Source organism: Hibiscus syriacus, unplaced genomic scaffold (genome assembly GCF_006381635.1).
Source record: "Hibiscus syriacus cultivar Baekdansim isolate YM2019G1 unplaced genomic scaffold, ASM638163v2 tig00112411_pilon, whole genome shotgun sequence".
Taxonomy (NCBI): domain Eukaryota; kingdom Viridiplantae; phylum Streptophyta; class Magnoliopsida; order Malvales; family Malvaceae; genus Hibiscus; species Hibiscus syriacus.
In genome coordinates this window covers 731,196-752,992 of record NW_024063326.1, presented here as the reverse complement: position 1 = coordinate 752,992, position 21,797 = coordinate 731,196, and the positions used below count along the sequence as shown (strand labels likewise).

Sequence of the window (21,797 nt, the reverse complement as noted above, 5' to 3'; positions counted from 1 at the left end):
AAAGGTGAGAGTTCAATTGTTTAGGGGTTTATGGCATTCGCTTTGCATTTTGTTTAAGAGTGGACGAGGGAAAGAAGAACAGGTAAAAGGCAGAAACCAAAGTCACGACAGCAGTAAAGACAAGCTTCTCTTCCGTCTACAACTACAAAACCCAACATCCCACAATCACTGCAATCTATTACATACAAATCTATTATTATGGATATGTTGTTTGGTGAAGAAGCAGATTGGATTCGTTGCAATTTCAATGAACTTAGCCCCTTTCGTGCAAACCCTTTGTTGTCTCGTACAAATTTTGTCTTAAAATTTAAGGAAATCACCGATAATCAGTTAATCTAGTGGGATATGATATTATATTTTTTTAAACAATATCAAGATTTTGAATTATGATATTGTGAATAGAGTAATTGGATTGGAAGGATCACATTCATCATAGATCTTTGTAATACGTAATTTGAACTGATGTATGAGAGAACACATACAACCAACGCGTGTAGTTAGATTGCGAATTAATGTCTATTGTACTAAGAATATTATAGTAGACATCTCTTTAAGCAAGGTTTCACAGAAATATAATCATTGATCAATTTAAACTCTATGTCCAAACTCTTTATAGTTTTTGTTTACATTTTTATTTTTCAAGTGATTCATCCAATATCAATCGACGTAAACAATGTCTAAAATAATCAATTTTTTTTGTTTATATTTCGTTTTAAGAAGAATCATAATTATTTTGAGTAATGTCTTAAACATCTTGTGAGTCAAGAATATATATTGTCTTAAGAAGAATCCATTTTAAATGATGTCTCGTATTGAGAAAGATTATAATAATTTTGAATGATCCTTTTTTTCTATAATCTTTATTAATACAGAATTAATTATTGAATTAGGTCCTAAGTTAATTAGATATTTATTATAGGGTTAAAAATAATAATTTATATAAATTAATCAATATATTTTTAAGGTAATTTTATTATGTAAATTTGTTATATGATATATTTCAAAGTTAAACTGTTACTTGAAAATAATATAATTTTATCTCAAACGATTAAATTATATTATTAATATTGTTGAGTATTCATATTTGAGTCTCACTATTCGTAAGAATTAACTTTTCTACTTTAAAAAAAAATTATTTCTTTCACCAACTTATGTGGGTGTACCATTGTCTAATTTTAATACTATAAAATTTGATATAAAAATTTAAATTTATAATAACCATTTATATTCAGCTATAATCATCGAGACATGTAAACTAACTTTTCAAATACTAAACCTTAAAATTTTAATTTCAAGTTTGAATTTATACTAATTATTGTTTCTTTTATAATAATTTATTTAATATTTTTTTCCTAATAGTAATACTTATATAACAAACGTAATGAAAATAATTTTATTGGAAAATAAATTAGACTTGGAAGGCCAGCTTTATGAATCCAATGTGGTTGATAGTATGGAGTACCATTCATTAGACAATATTTCAGGGATGTATGCATCATATATCCATGGCCCATGACATTCCACAATTACTGGCACAAGAAATAAAGTAAAGCCCATATCAAAATTTGGTCATAACAAAACTTGACCCACCCTAATAAACGCGAGTAAAATTCGACTTGATTCGATTTTTTAAAAATAAAATTTAAGTTATGAAATAAAATTTGAGTAACTCAAATTTTTAATAATTAATATATTAATTTTGTAGTTTAAATTGAATATCTCAATTTTACATAATATATTTATATCATAGAAAATGTGAAGATATATATTGTATATAACTATAAAAATTATTTAAATTATAATCAATAACATTATAAATCTTTAAAATTATATTTAAACAAAATCAAACATTTCAACTCAATTTTTTTAAAATAAAATTTATATTATAAAATAAACTTAACTAATTCGATTTTGTTTTACACAAATAACTCTCATCACCTCTAGGGTTTCAAATAGCGGTATCGCGGTCACGGCGATGTCCGAAATTGCTATCGCGGAAAATAACAGAGTGAAGCAGGATCACACCAATAGCGGCAGATTGCGACCACAATTTAACGGATCTCGACCAATCGCGGCAATAGCAGATCGCTATTCCGCTATTATTACATTATTTTAATAATAAAAAACATGTTTTTTTATTAAAAAAATTAACTCATTAAAAAAAAGTCACCATCGTGATATCTACAATAACCGTAACAGCATATGTTATATCTGTAACTTTGATAAAATAATCGCAATAATAACCGTTATATCTATAATATTGATAAACACGATGTAAACATTAATTTTTCATTTATTATTATTAAAATTATTATTATTATTATAAATATTATTATTAATATAATATTATTATTATTTATTATTATTATATATATATATATATATATATTACAAATTACATCAGAAGCCCAATAAAAGGGCCCAAATTGAAGGCCCAATCAACCGGCCCAGACTAAAATGAAACCCTAAACATTTAGGGTTTCAGCTAGGGTTTCTAACCCTAGTGCTGTAGCCGCCTCTCCAGCTGCCAGAGACCATTGTCGACGGTCAGCTGCCAGATGCTCGAACCCACTTCAGCCACGACGCCGCCGCCTCGCTGAAGACTCCAAAAGCTTTGCTGCTTCAACACCCGCCGCCCACGTCGCAAGCTCTAGGGGTGAGTCACCACATAGCTTGGTGACTCACCGAACTCCATTCCTTTAACCGGTCCGAGCAAGCGACCGAGATGGCTATAAAGCCATCGTACCTGCAAAAATGAAAAGAGAGGAAGAACCGGAGAAAAACATAAACAAAGACCAACAGCAAGCAACCACCCACAGCAGCCAAATATTGAAAGAAAAGAGAGGAGAGAAACTAACCGAGGAAATCGTAGTCATCGGAGCCTCCTTGCGTCGTCGGAAAGCCGAAAGTCGAAGGTAAAAAAAACTTAGATCTAGATCGATCTAAGGGGATTTAGGGTAAAAGAAGGCCAGATTTGTCCTCTAGGAGTTGAGATATTTAATTTGGTGTAGTTTGGTAATCTCCGGCCACCGGAGACGACGACCGGTGGTGGCGATCGGCGCCGGAAACAGTGACCAACGGTGGCCGGTTTTCTCTTCAGTTGAGAGAAAACGAGAGCTTCTCTCTCTTTAAGAGAGAGAAGCAAAATAGAAAATGAGAACAATGGCCCATAGGGCCAGCCAATTTTGGGTTTAAATACCCTCTCCCAAACGACGCCGTTTTGGGGAGGGTATTTCTGTAATTTCATAAGGGGTAAACCCCTTCCGCGGTGTTCCATATTTGTAATCTTTACAAAATAGTCACCATCAGTTATTTGTGTTTATTATAATTTGACCTTCGAATTTTATTTTATTATGTTTTAGTCCTTATTAGTATTAAATAGTATATTTTAGGATAAATAATAGATTTAGTCCTTGTAATTTTGTTAATTAATATTTTAATCCTGAACATTATGTTCTAATTTATTTTAATTTGATGTTAAAATTTTATATAATTTTATTTTAGTCACTAAATTAATAAATGGGTAAAATAGCATGTCTAATCCCTGTAATTTTAAATAATTAATTATGAATTAAGTATTTAATTTTATTAGATTATAATTTAGTCCTTAAGTTTAATATTTTCATTCATTCTACAAGCTTATTACTTTTTACATTTTAATATTATATTTTTTTAATTCCTTTTATTTTAAATCATTATTTACAATATTATTATTATTATTATTATTTTATTATTATTTTTATGATTTATATAAATATATATATATATATATAATAAATAATATTTGTTTATTCGTTAAAATCCTATATTTCATAAATTACTTTTAATAATCATATTTTAATATATATTTATTTATTTTTCAATATTAAGAAATGGCAGTCTTAAAATAACTGGATGTCCAGTTTCTGATATTTTTAAATAAATAAATATCCTATTGTTTTAAAATTATATATTAATTGTTTATTTATTTTATCGAAGAAAAGAGCTGTCTTAAGGCACCTAGAAGTTCTTTTCTGATATTTCTAACTAAATAAATATTTTATTTATAAATATATAAATTAATATTTATTTCATAATTATAATTTTGAAATAATATGATTATAGATTAAATATATATTTGAATTTTTAAATTTCTAATAATAGAGACAATTTATAATTAATAAAGTACCAATTTTGGACGTTGTAGGGGTGCTAATCCTTCCCTAAACGTAACCGACTACGAATATATTTTTATTATTAAAAAGAACGAATTTTTGGTTAAACGCATATCAGTTTATCTTTTAACTGATGTTTTCATAAAAACTCTTTTAAAGGATAATTTTTTAGGTATTCGACCTACCTGACCCAAAAGGCCGATGGCGACTCCCAAATTATTTTAAACCATTTATTCACATCACTTTTCCCGCCAAGTAAAAATTCGTGCCCGGACGAATACCTAAAAATTCAAATATAAATTGTCTCTATTAATTAGAAATTAAAAATTCATTTATTTAATTTTTAATTCTTTTCTTTCAAATTTTTTATTACTTATTATTTTTATATTAATATTTTTTTATTCAGGTATTAATTATTTTATTTATCTGTTAGAGGTTTGAACATTTCTCCTCACACACAACACTTGCATTGCATAACATAAAGCTCTATAATTGAGTTTGTCCCTTTTAAGTGGGAGTGAAAGCGACGTCTTCGTGAGAAGTTATTCTCCGTGTCAGACCTAGCAAGTAACTTTTGGGGTTCATATACTCTATGTCTTCGTGAGAGTTTATTCTCCGTGTCAGGTATAGAGAAATGTGTCCCCTCGAATTGAACTCGATCCGCTTAAATCTGTAATGGACTAGGATTGAGGGTTTGACAGCCCAAGGGGGCATCAACAAGGACAATTCGAGTACCTTTACTCCTAGAACTAAAAACCCTGCATTTAATAAACTCTAGAAATTCACTTAATCTAAGACAGTACTGAACCTCTGTTCATAGGTATACACAAAGGAGAAATAAGCTCTAGACTTTAATTTATTTCCTTTTCTTTTTCCTAAATAAATGCATGCGAACTAAAAATCATGCGGTTAGGTTAATTTTTTCAAACAAAGCATAGAACTAGAAAGCATGAGGTTAAGATTTATACCTTGATATATAGATTTTTTTCCATTAATTAGTACTAACTATTCTATTTTTTCTTATTTTTTCATGCATGTTACATTGCTCTAATCTGTTCACATTGATTTCTTTTGTTTACATTACATGATCATGACATAACCAAAAGGTGTTTACTTGAAAGACTGTTCATCATATTGGAAAGAAATCATAAATGGACAAAAAGTTCTGTGATCAAATAAAAAATATGATGCGGCCAAGAAAAGATATCTTGAGGGAACTCTAAAGATAGAGAAGAGCTATGCACCCAAAGATCGTATGCCCATTGAAGAGCAAAAGGAGATACGAGAAATAAGAGAGCAGATGTCCAAGATGATGGATAGCTGTTTTGGCCAAAAGAGAAGAGATTCCTGCACAGAAAGAGAGAAAACTAAATGAAGATAATCCTGCAATTTCAGATATGCAAGGGACTTCTGATCCTAACCAATTTGAGAAGTTGCAGACAATCATCATTTGTATTCACAAATCGTCTGGAGACACCAAAGAAATGGTGACCACTGTAAAAGCTCCCAGAGATGAGAAGAAATCATGTAATTATAAATCATCAAAGTTTAGTCTGCTCCCGACGTCTAAAACTCAGGTTCAATCCAAGAAAAAAGGTGGTTCTCATCTTAATACTATCCCCATATCATATAAAGAGTTGTATGAGAAGTTACTTGAAGCACGAGAAGTGGATCCATATTATATAAAACCGTTCCAACCTCCGTATCCAAATTGGTATGACATCAACGTTCATTGTGAATATCATGCCGGAGCTCAAGGACATACCATCGAGAATTGTCTTGCCTTCAAACGTCGAGTCCAAAGTCTTTTGGATCATGGAACCTTACAATTTATGGTAAATGATCGACCTAGTTTGGTAACCGAGGGTCCTGCTAGATTAATACCAAAAGTCTTCAAATGTAAGAATATTAGAAGGGGCGCCCAGAGAGAAAAAGATTTGCTGAGGTTTAAAGCTCAAATACGTCATTTGAAGATTGAAAACGATAAATTGAACACCAAAATGGAAACCATACATGAAGATTTCCAGAAGGTCAATCAAGCCTTTCAAAATGCTGGTATAGGAAACACCCCAGAAGAGTGGATAGCAGGGGTCACCAAACTGAAAAAGAGTTGCAACATACATGATGATCTTGTCCAAAAACTTTTGAACACAAAGGTTATCTCACAAGGGAAAATTAACAACTCCGAGAATTGACATAAGAGATGAAAGAACACCAGAATGTCATGGAAGAAGCTGCAGTCCAGACAAGCAATATGGCTCATAAGCTGATAAACTAACTTGGTTTTAGAGAAGAAAATAAGAAAGTTATTCCCTATATGTAAAGTTTTGTTGAAAGTTGTCCCCTATATGTAAAAGTTTTGTTTGATGTACTGAAGCTTTTGTGTTCAATGAAATATGTTCTAAGATGATCACTCTTGAGTAACACCTTTTCATACATGCATTTACATTTTGTATCTATGCATTTCCATTTTGTATTCTTACTTTTTACATCTTTACATTACACAGTTTGCATTCTTATTTTTAGCATTTATGCATTTTCGCATTTACATTACATTTTTTATTATTTAAAGTATTGTTATATACATTAAATATAAAAACATGTAAGTAATTAATGAAAGGTTTTGTAACAGTAAAACCAAGGTCATTCATTCATTTTACTTTACCATCATCATGAAAACAATGGAGCAATCTTATGAGGGACTACAAGATCAGTGGCCAGAACAATTGACAGGGTTACCTTAGGATATAAGGAAAGAAACATCATATTCAGTACTAGATGGATCAAATCAAATTATTCAATGTATGGCATCTGATAAAGAAGAGATAATTGATAAAAAACAACCATGCTATCAGATTGAAGAGTCGAGAAAGATAACATACTCTGGGGCATCCCAATTGAACCCAAAGAATAACCTTGTTCATTATTCACAATATGAGGAAAGATTCGAGAGGATGGATGAAGCAATCAGAAATATGAAATGTGTTGATACTTCCCACAAAGAACTAGAAGCAAGAGATCTCAGTTTGGTTCCAGATTTGGTTATTCCCCATGATTTCAAAATGCCAAATTTTGAAAAATATGATGGCACCAGTTGTCCCTTAATCTATTTGAGAATATTTTGCAGAAAAATGGAAGGATATTTAATTTCTGATGATCTGTTAATTCACTCTTTCCATGATAGCCTTGTTGGCCCAACAGTAGTCTGGTACAATCAGTTGACCCAAGAACAGATCAAGAGATGGGTAGATCTAGCTGACGCATTTTTGGGACAATATCGGTATGTTAAAGGCTTAGCTCCAACACGTATGGATCTTTGAAGAGTAAAGAAGAAAACCAATGAAAGATTTCAAGAATATGCCTTAAGATGGAGAGGAGTGGCAGCACAAGTTCAACCTCCCATATTAGAAGAAGAAATATCACGTATGTTTCGTGATTCCCTTCCAGCGCCTTTCTTCGAGTTAATGCAGGCAAATCCGACAAAGGAATTCGAGAATCTTGTGACAAGTGGAGATTTAATTGAGAATGTAATCAATGAAGAAAACTCAAAAGTCACATCCAGGAGCCCGACTGATCAAAAAGCAAAAACTGATCATGTGAATGAGTGTCGCATCCAGATTCCTCGCAATTGCAAAAGAAAAAGAGCGAGTAACTGTTCGGATCGACCAAAGAAAGTCATGCGATCAAGAAAAACTTTGGAAGTGTTCCAAACTTCCATTTCAAACTTGTATCCTCATTTGGTTAAAGGTCAATACATCACACCAAGACCAACTAAAGTGACATCAAACCCTTCTGCTCATAGCTATGATCAAAATAGTGTTTGTAATTTCCACTTGGGGGTAAAGGGGCATTCTACAGGCAATTGTAGGCCACTGTTAAAAGAAATTGAGATGCTTGTTGACAAAGGGGTTTTGACACAAGAAATGATCAAGAAATGGGGGGCAAATAAAGAAAAGAACCCTGATCCTATTACATACCCAACATTATAGGAATAATGAAGCATGACGCATAAACAAGTGGAAGTGTTATCTACCACTGTAGTACTTTCTATTTTCAGCATTTTGTTTGAACTTATTTTTTTTTCTTTTCTCCACCTTTTGTGCAATAAATAATGTATATTACTTTTATGGTTATGAGCAAGGAATCAAGTTTTAACCTTGAGATTATTGAGTATCAAGTAGATTAAATATTCTTTTAATTTTTCAAAAGTTATAGATCTTTGGCAAGTGATAAAATTATACCTTCCATCCAATGTCAATTACTTGATCCTTACTAAAGACCAAATTTTGACCGTACATTTATCTGAGACTCTGAAGAATGTCTCTACCTGTCCTTGAGACACCTACTCCAGATATTTACCTTTTCGAGTAGAGTTGATAGGTTCATTATGTTACCTTTCACCATATACATGACTTTAAAAGTCACACATTTGTCCTTCCAAACACAAAACCATCATAAACCAAAAGACCTCAAAAGAACCAAACTTTCAATTATCCGTGAATCAAGAGACGAGATGAGGCATCATGGACCAACTCATTGAAGATAATTTCGAGTGATTAGGGCATACTCAAGAAGAAGGAAAAAATGATTAATTGAAATAAATATATCATGCATTAATTACATTTTTTTCATGTAAGTAAAGTTAATCTTGAATATTCATCCCCCTGGAGATACCTCTTTTTACAAGGACTTCTATGTATGAGATGACTGCACTTCGCGCACAGATCAAGCACGCCAACTCAATGTCATTCACCCAAAGATGAATGGGGCATTTACAGGAGCAAATAAGAACATCAAGAGAATCATTACAAAGACCACTGAAACTTACAAGGATTGGCACGAGAAGCTACCTTTTGCCTTATATGCATATTGAATTACTGTGCGAACATTTAGAGGGGCAACACCTTATTGTTTAGTCTATGGAATGGAAACAATATTACCAATTGAAGTTGAGATCCCATTATTTTGTATCCTAAAAGAGGAAAAATTGGAGAAGACTAAATGTATCCAATTTCGATTTGATCAATTAAACCTTATTGATGAGAACCAATTGAAAGCTATTTGCCATAGGCAGAGGTATCAGAAATGGATGATGAAAGGTCACGAACAGAAAGTACATCCAAGAGGCGTATGTTATGAAAAATGCCTTTTCCCGAGAAGCGTTGATCTTGGCAAAAACGTATGGGAAAGTTCTGAGAAACTAAATAAACTCAGATTCTGTCAAGAAATATTATACTTGAAGAAGAAAAAAGGACAAAAAAAGAAAAGGAGGTGTTCAAAGCAATTGAAGTCTTATACTCATCCAGCAAAGAAAGAAGAAGGAAAAAGAAAAAAAGAAAAGAAAAAAGATGAACAAAGAAAAATGAGAAAAAAGGAAAAAAAAAAAGAAAAAAAAAAGGAAAATTGAATCAAGATGGGTGACTTATTGAGCCTCAAGTTACAAGGTTGATCAAGTACAAACAAGAAGAGCAAGAAATGATGAAGATATGAGAAAATGGAAATGAATCCAAAATTTGGCAGTCTAGAGGGATCCAGATGATAGAAAAATCCCCAACAAAGCAGATCCAAGTTAAGCAAGGCAAGATTGAAGGCATCTAAAGAGAATATCTTCAGAATTCATTCCGCCTCTCAAGATTGATTTTTTGTAAAAATTGGTTTTTAAAATCTTTAATCATGATATAAAAATGATAAAAGGGGGGGTTCAAGATGTAAATTTTTAAATAACATTTTGAAACCAAAGGAGGATTCGTGTTGAAAACCTGAAAAGGTGGCTCGAATATTGAATGGTGTAACAACGACATAAGAGACGATTTTAAACTCTTAAATGAAGCACATCCCAAAGACGTTCCTGAGATTCTGGAATCGAGAAGCATCTCTACAAGATGAACATAACAACCATTTCTTCAAGTTAGTGGAAGCCCGGAGCGACATACTGAACCAACTTGAAAGAACCTTACTTTACCAGAATCCACCTACACCTTAAATCAGTCAATAATTTTGACACTTGCCATAGGACTATGATTTTTGAATGATTTAAAAGTGTAGTTGATTTATTTGATATTCATTAAACTCATTGTTTATGATTTGATTATATTGTGAACCTGAAAGGGATAATACTTTGCAAAATTCTTTCATTCTTCAATAAAGAAAGGAGAAAAAACATTTTCAAACAGGACAGTCTCAAATGAGGAAGGTCCTTGAAGCAATTGTTGCTTATTCTACCTCTGTTGTAGAAAAAGAATGAACGAGGCCAAAATGATGAAGCACTTCACATTTTTGAAGGCAAGTGGTCCAATAAGCCAGAAAGTCTGGAGAATTGAACTAGTGACACTCTCCTATGACATTATTAGCAGCTCATAAAGAAAGATTATCGTTTATTTCATGCTAAGGGCGATAAGCATCACCAAACAGATTATTTTCCCCAACCATCAATTCATGTTCTCTAGAAGATTACATCATAGAGCCATGAACAAGTCACTACCTGCACTCTGGTTATACTGTGATGCTGGCTCAATTCTTGATACATCGTTGCTACTTCTTCTATGCCAATTATTTTCTTTGTCAAGATGATATCCATTATGTCCTTCAGAAGATTGCTGAATTTGAATTTGAAGACTTATGGCATAGAATAAGACGTTGGAAATTTACCCTTATAGGCCTTTTATATAGGGTAACATTGGTTACATGATTCCAAAAGTTGAAGATAACCAGTTTTACTGTCAACTAAATCATTCCATGATTTGAAAAAAGTGGGATATATTGGAGCAGCAGAAGAGACAGTTTGTCGTAGTAGTCATTGTAAGAAAATGCACCAACAAAAATCTTCTAGTTTATCCTGATGATGTTTATTTCTTCCAGTAAGGTTGTTACGCTGGATGCCACCGATAACAAGGTCGAATTTGACAAATCTACTCATCAATTGCTCCAACCGATCATCATTCAGTTCTTGCACATCTGTTTTCAAAAGTATGCCAAGACAGTAGAAGACGACCTTTGCATCACTGATCCCAGTAAAGAGACATGACATTGATACCACCATGGAACATGTCTCTATACAGATCCTTGTGTATGGTTTTTAGGGAAACCTAGAAGCATTTCCACCTCATCAGGGTCAAGTGGAACAATTTTATTCCTTCCAACCCATACCATATTCCATTTTCAGCACTCATCAAGAACATACTTCTGGACACTCGAAGTTCAACTTTATCCCAAGAAGGCCATCATTTCTTTGTCAATGGAAAAGCATCATGTATGACACATGGAGGAAGCAGAATAAGAGGAAATCTGTTCTCAATTGGCAGATTATGAACATAGCCCATTTTCAGTCTAGCAGTATGAAAATATTTCGAATCTACAAATTCTGGCTCTACATCGAATAAGTACTGTGACATTCCAGTCCAAACATTAACTGGAACAAGTGTCACGTTCTCGTAGTAGAAATAAGGAGACCCAATAGCATCTTCTGTAAGTGTTCTTTGAGTTATCTGATCTGGTTCGGTAGGAACCCCAAAACCAATCATTGGAATTGAATGATGAACTGCATGATCGTCTTCATTAAGAAGCTTCTTTTCAAGCTTCATCTGCTTTTTCCTTTTCAAAAATCATAGCCCAAGTTTCGCCTTTGCTTATAATTGTGATCATTGCATAATGGCTTCCTATCTTCTACCATAAGAAGTGCGTCAGTAGCCTTAGCCATTTGATCAACACATATAAAATCTATCAATTCTGCAATTGATGAATCTGAACCACATCTCTCCATAGTTATTAAAGCCTTAGCCTCTGAGTATCCCATTTTTGTCAAGTATAACAGTTTATTCTCCTCGTCAGAATCAGAATTCTTGATTTCCTTGTTATCAGAAGAATTATCAATATCTGTGAAATCATCCTGAAAGATCTCTTCATAATCAGATGAGTTGTTATCAGAATCAACATGTTGCTTGAGTGCGGATTTTTGATGAGCTTGTACCATTGTATATGTAGTCTGGCCATTGCATCAGATTATTGTTCGCGTAAATTGGTTTCTCTCTCACAGAAAAGTATATTTCAGAGATGGCCTTCACTGAAAGATGATAAGCCACTGTGTCAGCCTGGAACGGATTACCAAGCTATTTTTACTACTATGTCTGATTAAATCCCTCCATATACAGAAAATGGTCACTTAATTCAAAAGAGGCATATATCTCAGACGTTTCTGTCAAAATGATTGATTGTTTCTTAATTCTGTGACAACGTGAAGAGAATTCCTCCAATTACTTGACAATACTGCTGTATAGTGACACCATAATGAGAGCATTCAAGATAAACAGATTTAGGGCACGAATAAATCCACATGTACCCATAACAATGCATTGTCAAGATTGGACCTCGTGGGGATCATGACATTTCAGTCAAACAGACATTGAGAGTGAATCAGAAGCAGAATATTGAGGCATCTTGAAAGCCCATTTCAAACAGAAATAGAATATTGGGGCATTTTAAAGGCTCGCGTCAGTATGAATATTTGGGCATTTTTGAAGGCTCATCTCAACAAGAAGTAATGTTGAACATACTTCTAACATCTGTATCAGCAATTGTTGGGGTATTTTAAAGGTTCCTTCAGACAGATCCATGTGGGATATTTTGAAGGCTCAGATTAACAAGAAGCAAATGTTGGGGCATGCTAAAAACCCTTTTCAATCAGAATCAGAAATGTTGAAATATTCTAAATATTTATCAGCAAAATGTTGGGGCATGCTGAAAGCCCATTTCAATCAGAATCAGAACTGTTGATGCATTTTGAACACTTGTATTAGCCAATATTGGGACATGCTGAAGACCCACAACATCATGTGTCAAGATCATTGACTTGAACAAATATTTCCAATGAGACAGAAAGGTGTGAAGAATGAAAATGGTGAAACAGTGATAGTCGATCTGACTACACATAATTGCTTCGTTCATCAGGAAGTTGCATTAGGGTCCTGTTGTTGAACAAATATTTATTCAGTAAGTATGGTTTCAAATACCCAATCTTCTTAAACCATGTGTCACATGACAATGTGTTCTTTGTTAAGCTACATTATGGTTGCATGAATAAAGAAGATGATCCTTTTTTAGACCATTCGATCCAAGGATCAGTTCCTCGAGACCTCGAACTCTGAATTTGACCTTTTTTGTGTAATTGAAAATATTTCTTTGAGATTCCTGTCAGTTAGGTTCAACCATACTGTTGAGGTTATGAAGCTGTTTTTCACATCGGTTTTTGCTTGATAACATTGGAAAGGGGGACTCAACTCACTTACATTACTGTTATTCCCGTTGTTATTGGGATCATCATTGCTAGCCAAGATGAACTGAGTTTTCATCTATTTTGATTTTATCATGTGTGTTTCATCCCCAGCTGCAAGAATTCCATGAATATCTTTTTGTATATTGATCCTATAGCTGAAGTGTTTCTACTTTATACAATGCTCATTATGAAAGAAAGCATGATCAGTATCACATTTTCCTTTTCCAGAGATGATATCAAAATTTGTTGGTATCTCCTATTCAAAATACACCAGCACATTTTGTGAATTTGACCAACTTTTTGGTCATACCAACATTACACTTGAATCCCCACTGAGTTTTGTTCTCAAATTGTCTTGTGATATCATTGAAAAGCTTTGAACATTAGGCAAAGAGCTTCAATGATTGAGAAATCTGAGCAGAAGCCACAAGAAAGGATGAATGTGTTGTAAAATGTTTTACGAACGTCTGAGCAGAAACCACAAGAAAGGATGAATGTGTTGTCAAATGTCTTACGAACATCTGAGCAGAAGCAACAGGAAAGGATGAATGAGTTGTCAAATGTTTTACGAACCTGCTATTCTGATGTTGAACCAATGTTGCGATCATATGGTTTCTATTTATTGATCCAAGATGAAGTCTGTCTTCTTCAACTTCAAGATTAAAAGTGAGATATGATGAAGATTTCTTTCCACAAAAGGAGAGCTAAAATTTTAACAACAAGAAACTAATGGCACCAACTAAGGTTGAACGACATGTTGTTGTTAAGCATCTCGACATGATATGGTCTAAGTTGCTTTATTCGAGATCTGATTTAAATATGGGGACATGAAAGGAATTGAAATAAATTCTCCTTATGATGTGTTTCAAAAGTCAAATCAGAACAGACTCTACTCCCTTAATTAATCCCCGCTGAGTTAGGCATATCTACATCTACATTCTTCAAAGATGATAGATTCTCTTTTCAAAGATGATAGATTCTCTTTTTAAATATGATAGATTATCTTTTCAAAGATGAAAGCTTTATTGGATTTCTACACAAGTCCAAGCAAATAAAGTTGGTTTTATCCAAGACAAAATGGGGCATCAGGGTCATAATTTTGACTACAACAATATTTCCCACAAATGAAACATTTCTTCTGAGACTTAAATGAAGTTAAGAAGACGCAAAGATACAAGTTGATCAGATGATTCTACAGAAATGTAAGCTTGATAGCATAAGTTTCTACACTGATATCCAGAGGTAACCCTGGCAATAAATGATGAAGTGAAGGAAGACCAAGTTCACCACTTTGAAGTCAAATGAAGATTGCATCAACATTCATGCATTCATAAGAATATCGTTTACACAATAGACAGTGCATTACATTGATACATCTGAGTGCATTCAAACATGAAGTTTTACAGATCTTCGGAAGAACAAGAAGATTCATGGTAAAAAATACCTTACACGAAGAAGGTATTTAAAACCACAAATACAGGAATCATGCAAACATCTGAAGAAGAGATGAACGTAATCCACAAAAATAAGCATTATCTTGAGATTGGGGCATGTTACCCAATCAACATGTTATTTCAAAAAACAGAATGAGAAAACGATTTTCATAGTTTCTCATTTTATCTTTTCTAAAATGAAATTGTTGAAAAGTAAGAAAACTATTTTCTTAGTTTTTTTTACTTAGTAAACTATTTCCAATAGCCTTATCTTGAGATTGGGGCATGTTACCCAATCAACATGTTATTTTGAAAAATAATGAGAAAACGATTTCCATAGTTTCTCATTCAATCTTTTCTAAAAATGAAATTGTTGAAAAGTAAGAAAACGATTTCCTTAGTTCCTTACTTAGTAAACTATTTCCCATATCTGTAAGTCCTGCAGTGCATGATGTTTCCAAAAAGCCTTCGGGAGCTTTTTGATGTTTTCAAAGCCTTAGGGTCATCTGTAAGTCCTGCAGTGCATGATGTTTCCAAAAAGCCTTCGGGAGCTTTTTGATGTTTTCAAAGCCTTAGGGTCATCTGTAAGTCCTGCAGTGCATGATGTTTACAAAAAGCCTTCGGGAGCTTTTTGATGTTTTCAAAGCCTTAGGGTCATCTGTAAGTCCTGCAGTGCATGATGTTTCCAAAAAAACCTTCGGGAGCTTTTTGATGTTTTCAAAGCCTTAGGGTCATCTGTAAGTCCTGCAGTGGATGATGTTTCCAAAAAGCCTTCGGGAGCTTTTTGATGTTTTTAAAGTCTTAGGGTCATCTGTAAGTCCTGCAGTGCATGATGTTTCCAAAAAACCTTCGGGAGCTTTTTGATGTTTTCAAAGCCTTAGGGTCATCTGTAAGTCCTGCAGTGCATGATGTTTCCAAAAAGCCTTCGGGAGCTTTTTGATGTTTTCAAAGCCTTAGGGTCATCTGTAAGTCTTGCAGTGCATGATGTTTCCAAAAAGCCTTCGGGAGCTTTTTGATGTTTTCAAAGCCTTAGGGTCATCTGTAAGTCCTGCAGTGCATGATGTTTCCAAAAAGCCTTCGGGAGCTTTTTGATATTTTCAAAGCCTTAGGGTCATCTGTAAGTCCTACAGTACATGATGTTTCCAAAAAGCCTTCGGGAGCTTTTTGATGTTTTCAAAGCCTTAGGGTCTTCTGTAAGTCCTGCAGTGCATGATGTTTCCAAAAAGCCTTCGGGAGCTTTTTGATGTTTTCAAATCCTTAGGGTCATCTGTAAGTCCTACAGTGCATGATGTTTCCAAAAAGCCTTCGGGAGCTTTTTGATGTTTTCAAAGCCTTAGGGTCATCTGTAAGTCCTACAGTGCATGATGTTTCCAAAAAGCCTTCGGGAGCTTTTTGATGTTTTTAAAGCCTTAGGGTCATCTGTAAGTCCTACAGTGCATGATGTTTCCAAAAAGCCTTCGGGAGCTTTTTGATGTTTTCAAAGCCTTAGGGTCATCTGTAAGCCCTTCAGTGCATGATGTTTTTAAGACCTCTGGAATGATGTTTTCAACATTTCACTCTTACTCAAAAGAAGTCAAATAAAAAATTATTGTTTTTTTCGTCTTTGCTCTATTCTTGTTAACACAAGAATGAGCAAAGAGGGGCAGCTGTAAACACTAATTTTTCGTTTATTATTATTAAAATTATTATTATTATTATAAATATTATTTTTAATATAATATTATTATTATTAAATATATATATATATATATATATATATATATATATTACAAATTACATCAGAAGCCCAATAAAAGGGCCCAAATCGAAGGCCCAATCAACCGGCCCAGACCAAAATGAAACCCTAAACATTTAGGGTTTCAGCTAGGGTTTCTAACCCTAGTGTCGCAGCCGCCTCTCCAGCTGTCAGAGACCATTGGCGACGGTCAGCTGCCAGATGCTCGAACCCACTTCAGCCACGACGCCGCCGCCTCGCTGAAGACTCCAGAAGCTTTGCTGCTTCAACACCCGTCGCCCACGTCGCAAGCTCTAGGGGTGAGTCACCAAATAGCTCGGTGACTCACCGAACTCCATTCCTTTAACCGGTCCGAGCAAGCGACCGAGATGGCTATAAAGCCATCGTACCTGCAAAAATGAAAGGAGAGGAAGAACCGGAGAAAAACAGAAACAAAGACCAATAGCAAGCAACCACCCACAGCAGCCAAATATTGAAAGAAAAGAGAGGAGAGAAACTAACCGAGAAAATCGTAGTCATCGGAGCCTCCTTGCGTCGTCGGAAAGCCGAAAGTCGAAGGTAAAAAAAACTTAGATCTAGATCGATCTAAGGGGATTTAGGGTAAAAGAAGGCCGGATTTGGTCTCTAGGAGTTGAGATCTTTAATTTGGTGTAGTTTGGTTACAATACAAATAGACAGAGTTGTGTTTGGGTAAATATTGAAATCTGCTTTCTTCAAGGTTACTGTTTTATTTTTTTACTATTGTTTTTTAAATTAGACATATATTGAGGAATCTCAAGCATCATAAGGACGAAGATGTTAAAAAGGGTCAAGCAGTGAAGAACCAGAAGGTAATATATATTATCTTTCGTAGCATTTACATGAACTTGGCTTCAATGATGTTTGACTTATTACCTATATGTTTAATGATTATTGTTGAAAATTTTTGCCTTTTATATGCATGGCTATATTCCTCTGTGTGTGTGTGTGTGTTTTTTTGTGCTTGTTATTACCAAACATTCTCAAATATTCTCCTTATTTTGCCAAGGCTCTCTGGGATAAAACGCTCGAGTTCAGGTTCTTGCTTCAGAAAGCCTTCTCCTGTTCAAATAGACTACCACAGGTACCTTTCTTTCTTCTGTTTATGGTGTATTTTGTTTTCTTTCTTCAATCAGAATGTTTTGTTTATTTATTCATTTAACATTTAGATGAGGGCTTCTACCAGGATCCAGTCAGGTCTTCATTTTGTGCATCAGATGAAGAAGTCAATGCTGCATATTCAGACCTTATTACTCCATCAAAGAAGAATTTAGATTCTTTATTGGAACTGCAAGAGGTATGGCTTTTCTCAAGAAACGTTCTGTCTACTTAATATCTTCTTCTTATATAGCGTTTGATAATTAACCTTACATGGAATTTCCTTTTCCTCTCATATTTTCTTACTATCTTTATCATATTGTCAGGCTTTGCTGGATAAAAATCCATTAATTGCTCAATCTTCAGAGGGTATGACACCAATGCTTTTGTTATTATACCTTCTATCACTCGACAGAAACTTTATTGATATTCATTTAAATGCCGTGAGCTTTTTTCCCTTGTTAGATTTTGACATACTGCTTCATTCACTCGTTTTGTGCTGTGCCTAGTTTAAGTTAATAACATACTGATATTCATTTAAATGCTGTGAGCTTTTTTTTCCCTTGTTAGATTTTGACATACTGCTTCATTCACTCGTTTTGTGCTGTGCCTAGTTTAAGTTAATAACATACACCAAAACTCCATTGATTTTAACCACATATCTTTTATCTAAGAAGTTATTACCCCCTTTCTGTGTAAGTGAGTACTTTAATATGTATCAATTTGCATGTTGCACCAAATCTGGTATCTTACACTAACCCTTGTAGAATATTTTCTTTTCTTCTCTTACTTTTAACCCTTAGAGGATCCTTCTTTAATATGTGACTGTTGATCTATCCAATTTATCTTCTAGCATCCTTTCGGTTGTTTTTTTATGTTCTTTTTCTCTGAATGTATGGTTTTAAATGTGCTAGTTCACTAGATGATTACGTAAACATTCAAACATGAAACAAATTATTAAGCCTGCATATTATGGATCTTGGCAACGCTCTCATTATCTTAACCATTCATCCTACTCTTAAGGTGATGGTGGTCAATCATCTATGAAACTTTCTGGAGATTATAAGAACTTGGACATGGAAGACGACGAAGAGTGGCTACGGATTTCTCAGATGAATAAGAGGTAGCACACTTTGGATCACTGTTTCTTTGTTGCTCATTTCAATTGATATTTCATGTTAAATTAGAAACGTTCATATGATAGTATTAATTGGCTAAGTTGATTCTTGTAGAGACAATGAGGTGGTTGCTCTAGTGACTTTTACTACTTGTTCATTCATCTAAAAACACAATATTTCTTAATTGTTTGTTCTTGGAGTGTTTGCTGGTGCTATGCTATATTGGATATGCTCTAGATTGATCATGATTTCAAGTCTATGATTTGTGATTGGACAACTTTATATTAACATTTCTGGAGATGCTATGCTTAAAAGAGCATAAGCCATCATTAGTTACGTATTGTTGTTATACTCTCCTCAAAATTGCTAGATTGGAAAATGCTTCATTTAAATTGGTTTTCTTCTAAGTTTTTTTTTATACTCATTACACTCCTTGTGCAAATAATATTTCTTGATACAAGCACTTTAAATTAACTGGAAATTTCAATGCTTGAATCCTGCAGAATAGCCACTTTCAGAGATAAAGCAGTTGACAAATGGCAGAGAAAGACAGAAGTCACAACTGGTGCTGCTGTAATAAAAAACAAATTGCAAGCTTTTAATCAGGTTTGATCCTTAGCTGACACTAACTCACTGATATTAAATCCATGCCCTATTTGATGTAAAATGAAACTCTCTTTGCTCTTCTTTTCCTATGCCAGAATATCAGCGAACAAGTGGCAGCCTATATGAGGGATCCAACTAGAATGATAAAGCAAATGCAACAAAGACGGCCCACAATTGGCATATTTGGAGATGTAAGTTATTTATTTATGACTAGTTTAAGCTGAATTTACTTAAAACATTAACATTGGTGTGCCTTCTATACTATGATTTATTTTTATGTTTTCCGCTTCCATTGATAATCACCTTTATTGATCAGGTTACCGTGCCCAATTGTAATGCTAATGGAGAGGTAATGTATTTCTTTTTATTTATTCTAGGTTACCATGTAGAATGCATTGTAAGCTGTATGGGTATGCTGCATGATGGGATTTTTGCCCATAGCATTTGAAATTCAGGGTAGTTGGATAGATATACACTTATAGGATACAAAGAGAAGCTTGTTCTAAAGGTCTTGTTTGGATAAAACTGAGGAAAATAAAGTTACTGATGGTGAAGTCGTGAGGACTGAGGAGTGATAGTCAGTACTTAGCCAAAGCAAAATGATGATGATTCGGGTCATGAGAACTTTGCTTTTTGTTATCTATATGTTATGCTCCTTTTCTCCTGTAATTTTTTTTTATCTTTGAATCGTTTGTTGGCTCAGGAAGCACATCCCGAAGGTGATCCTGAACTTCTGGATGATTCTGAATTTTACCAGCAGTTGCTGAAGGAATTTTTTGAGACCGTTGACCCAACATCATCTGGTAAACAGTCTACCATCTTTCAAAATTTTCTTGCATTATGAAGAACCCTTTCATTTTCCTTAAAACAACGTTACTGCTGATTGACCACAGAGACAGCCTTCTATGCCTTGAAAAGACTGCAAACTAAGAAGAGAAAAATAGTTGATCGTCGTGCATCAAAGAGTCGAAAGATCAGGTAATTTTCTCAAATGTGGTTGGATTGGCACCTTGTATTATCGAGTCAAGTTAATCTATTAGTGCAGTTCTTAATGTTGGACATTTTGTCTTAAATAACGGGTTTTTTTTTCAGGTACCATGTCCAAGAGAAGATAGTAAACTTCATGGCACCTGAGCCCATGAAACTTCCTCCCATGGCTCCAAAGTTATTTGAGAACTTGTTTGGACTGAAAACCCAATAGCCTATGTTGAAATCTGACCCTTTTTACCGGGCATTTGGAATTTTGTAGTATTATTTCGTTTGAGCTATTTAATGAGTAAAATGTATAATTATGTTTTCACCAACTCCAATGAAAGGGGTTGCAGCTTTGAATGTTAGTTTTTCTTTTCTTATTTAAGCTAATTCGATTCAGCATGATGATCCATTTTCATCAATCAATTTGAATTCGAATTGAACTGAACTTATCGATTTGGACGAATCATCGCACTCATGGACGTCACATGAGTTCATTAAGGAGATGCTAATAGGAAAGGGAAGGACAAGGAAGAGAGCCAATGGACTTCATCCTGCATATTGAGAGAGGGTTGCTCAATATGATATAATCTCCTCTTTCATTATCTTTTTTCTTTCCACTTTGAAGAATATGATAATAGTATGGATTATTTTCTAATATGCTGTTGGCAGAAAAAATAATTTTACAATTAATATTGGAATATTAAATATTTTATTATTTATAAATTATTTTAAGGTGTATTAATAATGAAAATTCTCTTTAAACGATGTTAAATTGATGATAAATATGTTATTTCTTTATGTTTTTATTTACTAAATTCTTTACAATAACACTTGTCATGATCCTATTATTGTTTGAGGAAAACCATTTTTTTCATCGGTAATGCAGCTTCAAATAATTGTTTATTATTTATTTTTCTAAAATTTTAAATATATTTATAATGAGATTTAGTGTTATGTTAGTGAAATTATTATTGACGAGGACGCACGTAGAATTATATCTCTGGATGTGAATTTATAAAACTTTAAAGATAGATGAATTTATAACACTTTCGGAAGTGAAAATTAATTTTTTGATAGAAAATAAAAATTATCTATAATATATAAGAATTTAAAATTTTTAAGGGACGATCTCCTCCATCCGTTGTCCGTTGATGCATCTTTAATTATTGATAATGAATCAAATAATAATTTATATTATATATAAAAATTATTTACTTCTAAATAATATATAAAAATAATTTATTGTTATAAACAATAAATTTAAACGTCATGTTTTGTTAATATAAAATCGAAAAAAATAGGAAGGATACAACTTTTTGAAGGCAAAAAAGTAGTAAAAAATTGAAGTAAAAATGAACACAAAAGATTAATGTTGATTGATTTATGTATTCT

At 33.5% G+C, this 21,797-nt stretch overlaps 1 protein-coding gene across 1 annotated transcript; it reads left to right on the top strand.

Annotated features, from left to right (window-relative positions):
* The first annotated feature begins 2,754 nt into the window (after nucleotides 1-2,754).
* On the top strand, nucleotides 2,755-20,648 carry LOC120179375 (putative uncharacterized protein DDB_G0270496). The gene is made up of 12 exons (XM_039184987.1): nucleotides 2,755-2,915; nucleotides 17,348-17,420; nucleotides 17,618-17,692; nucleotides 17,795-17,905; nucleotides 18,033-18,075; nucleotides 18,730-18,829; nucleotides 19,328-19,430; nucleotides 19,526-19,621; nucleotides 19,747-19,779; nucleotides 20,134-20,233; nucleotides 20,324-20,408; nucleotides 20,523-20,648. The coding sequence occupies exons 1-12, from the start codon at nucleotides 2,755-2,757 to the stop codon at nucleotides 20,629-20,631; spliced, it is 1,089 nt and encodes a 362-aa protein (XP_039040918.1). The 3' UTR covers nucleotides 20,632-20,648.
* The last annotated feature ends 1,149 nt before the right edge of the window (nucleotides 20,649-21,797 follow it).